The following is a 5245-nucleotide window of genomic DNA, read 5'->3' on the forward strand; positions in this document are numbered from 1 at the left end:
TGCCTGCTGTGGTGCCTAAGTTGCTCTGGGGTCTGTTGACGCCCATGCTGGCACTGGGGCCATTGGTATTTACATTATCCTGCAGGTACTGCCCCCTAGAGGAGACAAAGTAGGGGGGTGGAGGGAGGCTGGGGAAGGGGAGTATGTGTCCTTGTCTTAGTGTTCTGAAAGCTGGCTGAATGCAGGCGTGGGTTAGACTTCCCCATGTGGGGGGGAGGAGGCGGCCTGGCGGGTTTAGTAGGGGGGGAAAGCAGTTTATTTAAAACCTATCCTCCCCATGGTTTTAAATATACAGGAGTCCAACAGTACAGCAGGTGGGAAACAGTCACCTGTGGTGTGGATCTGCCTTACTGCCCTGACCAAGTGTGTTGCCTATGCCTGCAGTCAGGTGGGGGGACACTGAGGGGGGTGTGGCACCTGGGCTCGGGTGGCTGGTGGGCCATACTCAGCCTACAGGAGGGGGGGATACCTTGGTGCTGATTGCCTGGCAGCCACGGGTATGAGACGACCATATGGATGCTGGGAACTGGATAGAACCGGATTGGATGATCATCTATAGTTTATACCAAGCAGCTCATTTAGATCAGACCCCCACCCAGAGAGCTTCCTGCCTTCCATTTTCTCCTCTTCCTGCTTTCGACCCATCATCCCCTTTTCTTCCCATTTCTCCTTTTTCATTTTATTCAGACAATAAAGTCATTAAATCAGACTTGTTTTTGCAGAAGTCCTTTCGAGTGAAATCCGTGTTAATCAGTAAACATCAAAATGACAACAAAGTATAATCGACTCCGTTAACATCTTTAAGAAATGTTATTATATGTGACTGTCGTGTAATAATTTAAATCTCAGATCTATTTTTGTTCATTTAGTAAAATGAAGGATGAGATTTTCTTTTAGGTTGGAAAAGTAAAGACGCATAATTATAAAAGGCAGATTAATACTGTAAGAGCAGCAGAGTTCAGAACCTTCACTGTCTCGTTGGTTTTAGTTTAACACTAGTGTGTTTTTTCTATTAACTATAGAATATTTAACAATCTGAACTTTTTATAGCGATCTGGAGACTTTGTGAGAAACTGCAGATTATTTGTAAGGTTTGATCTACCAGTCAGGTTACCTCTGTACTGCGGGCGGAGGGCACGGTTGTTGGGGCAGTCACGGCCCTGCTTGTTGAAGTTAATGTTGGTCCGAATGCAGCGCTGCAGCAAAGGCTGCGCGGGCCGCGTGTTGTCGCTCATACTCAGAAAGATCTTATACGGCTCATTCTGGCTGAGAAGGCGCAGAGAGTGCATCTGTGGGAACAGATTGAAGATTAACCAGTTAATGACATTAATCACCATTAAGTACAATTTAGAAAGTGTGCTAGAAACAAGGACTAAATTACACAGTTTTTATTTTAAAAAAGGAATTTTAAAACTTCAAAATAGAAAAATAAAGTTCAATTTAATTCAGTGTATATCTATAGCGCTAATTCAGAACACATGTCAATATGCAGCACTGACACTATCAATGGCTCCTTTCCTTAAAAACCACCGTTGCAAGTTGGGAGAAAACGTACCGTGGTTGGCCAAGTCATGTGACCTGGACGAACGCCCCCTGGCCCTACACTGGAGCTCTGCCTCCGGTCCTCCACGCGGCGCGGCCTGTAACGGCCGTCCAGCCTGTCCCACCGGAGCTCTCCAGAGTACAGCAGTGTTTTTAACCCTCCAAGCTGAACCTAGACGCCTGGCGCCGCCCCCAATATAAAGACATGGAGGCTGGCTGGCTTACTGTTGACTATTGCAGCCGTACTGGAGAGCTTGTGGCTATTAAGGGATTTAGATATGAAAGTTACATGTATAGCGCCCCTAATGGCCAAAAGTTAAACTTTGTGCCTTTAAAGTAGTTTAGTCCAACTTTTATTACTGTTTTTGCCTAAAAGATAAGAAGTTTAGAGTAAAATATTCAGAGCAGAGAGAGAACAAAAGGATTGACTGAAATGTAAATTTATCGCAATCAAAGCCTCCTTTACGCCCATCGAATGGACAGCCAAGTCAAGGCCATTGATGATGTCAGTCACTGAATTCTCCCCATTGAAGCATCCTGTGACTGGCTGCCAGAGGCTTACAGTTCGAATGGCAAACCAAGCAACCTGGAAACACCAGCATCAGACAATTTGGCATCAAAAAGGGAGACAAACAAGGTGCTGAAAGGGTGAGGTTCTCAACAGGAGGAAGGAATGTTCTTAGTTTTCTCTAATGGCCTTTATTCTGCAATATTTGAAAGAATGCAGACATGAGAGGGGAGAGACATTCAGCAAAGGTCAGCAGGACGAGGACTCGAACCTGTGACAGCTGGGTCATGCACTCTACCTCCAAACCACAGAAACACCTCAAAGAAGAAACTTCCATTGATTTTTATTCACAGATTAACAGTAAACTGAGATGTGAGGGAATGTTTAGTCTATGATTAAATATAACCTGCTGGTTTTAGCTTCAACAAAAGGAAAATAACTGTAAAAACTATAAGCCTGTTTCTCTACTTCCACAGGTTTCCAAGATTCAAGATTTTTATTTTATTTTACTAGTAGATTGGAGAACTTTAATGATAAAAATAAACTGATTTCTGAAAGTCAGTATGGATGTAGATCACAAATAGTTCCAATCTTTGGCATGAATGTAATGAATAGAGATAATCGGCAGAGGCTCGCATGACAAAGTTGAATGGCTGGACATTGCTTATGGTGTCCTCCAGGTGTCTTTATTGGGACAATAATGTTTATTCTCTACATAAAAGACATGTTAAGTTTCACATCTATGCCAGTTTGTTTTGTCTGCAGACATTGTACAGGTGAGAGTTTACAGCAGCTCCTGGACGATATACCACTAGAGATGAACTAACTAACAAATGGGTCCCAGAAAAAAACACAAATTTCCTTAAATTTGTAGAAAAACTATTAATAAATTTAGGAAATTATGAAGAAAATACAGATGAGAACCTTCAAATAGACGCGGTAGAGTTGTGATTATTGGCTACAAGACCTGCTGAAAGCCTCATGTCATTCCTATCAGACTGAACTATCTATCGTTGCATAGACGTCTTGGGTAACACCTACAGGACCACAGAACAGGCTTGGATCAGAGGCAACCATTTAAAAAAAAGGTGTGATAATGATTCTGTTATTTCTGCCGTACTAAAGTCATCCGTATTTGGAGTGCTGATGTTTTAAGCACCTGGGGGCCCGTTCTCCTCAACACACTGATCCAAGGTCATTTAAATTAGTGTTGCTTCGTTGTGTAAGTTTGCCAAAACAATGTGGGACTCGGTAATTTTCTCTGGTCCCTCCCTGATCTGACCAGTCGTCATTCAACCGCTGGTTGTCTAGGTGGTGTCCTGAAAACAACCTGGGCTACATTAATAATTGGCAATCCTTTTGGGGAAAGCCTGGTCTGATTCGGAGAGACGGCATCCATCCCACTTTGGATGGTGCAGCTCTTCTTTCTAGGAATCTGGCCACATTTATTAGTCCTCCAAAACCCTGACCCCCCAGGGTGCAGACCAGGAAGCAGAGTCCTAGTTTAACAGACCTCTCTGCAGCTTCTCTACTGTTACCCACTCTTTACTCCATCCAGACAGTGTCTTGTCAACGACCCAAATCCTGAGCTATCTCTATAGTTACAGTATGTTGCTATAGGCTTAGAATGCTGGAGGACAAAGGGACCCTTCTCATCTCTATTCTCCCATTCTGCAGTATTTGTTAGTTCAATCTGTAACGTTGCTGGTGAAGATTCTAAGTCATCCACGTCATAGTCTAAAGACCTTTTGCTTCCCATCCAGGAAGCTTTTTCAATAAAAAAATGTCAGAAAAAGCATTTAGTTCAAGGCTTTTTAGAGTGGACCAAAAACAAAGCCTTATTTTGGCTTAAAATTTGTTACCGGTTCAGTTCATAATTTCTTTAGGGTTTCAGCAACAGAATCTTATGCTGCTCATTTGATTCTTAGATGTTTATCTGTCCTGACCTGAAGACGTTAATCCTACCTGCATCTGTGTCACATAAACTGGCTTGTTGATGATGATCCAAGTGGAGGTCTCATAGCAGGGAGGGACCGTTATGGAGCCCTCGTAGGTGATGTAGCGGATAGTGTCGGGGTAAAGGTCTGCTATGTTCAGGCCCATCAGTAGGAATGCATCATCTAAAAAAGAAGACAAAATCGTTTTAGTTGAAATTTCAATCTTTCAGCTACATTAACCCAACTTTCCTGCCACCTTTAGATATTTTGGTCTTGCAACACACCTGAATCAAAAAGCTGCAGTCAAGGTATTCAGGGTCCTAAAAAGGACCTAACTAACTTTTAAATGAGATGAAATTGTCCAGAGATATTCCAAACAAAATTTATTTTTGTTTTATACTTGTGTAAAACAAAATGACAAATAAAATCTGTCTAAGTCTAAGTATCTGCTGATGAAGATTCTCAGTCAGCTGATTGGTTACTAATCTCAGTGAGTCTTTCCTTATTCTTAGTTTTGTTTTGTTGCACCTGTTGATAGTTGAAGTAGAAGACGTGCTTCTCTGAAGTTTTGGTCAGGTTTTATCATCTAGATGTGGTGTTCATCCTGTTAGAAGTATTTATTTTTATTTATTTATTTAAATCTGGGTTGGATTGTTTGTTCTTTGGCTTTGCTCCTTTCAAGGCTCAGAACAGAGGATCCCGCTAATGAAGGCAGACAAATTTCTAAAAAAGGCTTTTATTAAAAACAGGATCTGCAGCTAAGAGCAAGGATGTCAAAGACAGAAACCTCTGGCTTTGAAGTTCAGTCTGTGCCCAGAAGAAGAGGTGGATTCCAGCGAATGGCTGCCGACACCATGCGGCGAACACTGCCTAGAGAGTCCCAGATACTGAAGCCTTGAAAACTGCAGAACTGGAAGGAGATCAGATCCAAACGGATGAAGGAAGGGGGGATAATCCCGAAGGCAAAGTCAACACCAGTGTTTATGAGGTTCACAGGAGTCTGGGCCAGATGATCAGAGATCCGAAGGCTTACTGAACGGAAATTAAGGTCGATGTCAAGAAGCAGATCCAGGTTTGTTCAACAGGCAGAATCGAGCAGGAGGCCAAAGACAGGTCAGGCAAACAGATAAGAACGGAAACAGGCAGGCAAAGACTAGGGTGTTGTTAGGAATCCGGACTCGATGCAATCAGCTGGTTTTCCTTAGATAGAAAACTTTGAATCAATCTGACTGGATGATCTGGTTGAACTGGAAAGTGA

At 42.7% G+C, this 5245-nt stretch overlaps 1 protein-coding gene across 1 annotated transcript in view; it reads right to left on the bottom strand.

Annotated features, from left to right (window-relative positions):
• Positions 1–325: 325 nt before the first annotated feature.
• LOC107102416 (carbonic anhydrase-related protein 10-like) overlaps positions 326–5245 on the bottom strand; it is a 70554-nt gene continuing 65634 nt past the window's right edge. The window contains exons 7-10 of the mRNA XM_015401728.1: positions 4016–4170; positions 1115–1289; positions 470–526; positions 326–378 (exon numbers count right to left, since the gene is read on the bottom strand). Of these exons, the coding sequence (XP_015257214.1) occupies positions 326–378; positions 470–526; positions 1115–1289; positions 4016–4170 (440 nt within the window). The remainder of the gene's footprint in view (positions 379–469; positions 527–1114; positions 1290–4015; positions 4171–5245) is intronic.

Source organism: Cyprinodon variegatus, unplaced genomic scaffold (assembly GCF_000732505.1).
Source record: "Cyprinodon variegatus isolate N-32 unplaced genomic scaffold, C_variegatus-1.0 Scaffold1252, whole genome shotgun sequence".
In the NCBI taxonomy this organism is placed as follows: domain Eukaryota; kingdom Metazoa; phylum Chordata; class Actinopteri; order Cyprinodontiformes; family Cyprinodontidae; genus Cyprinodon; species Cyprinodon variegatus.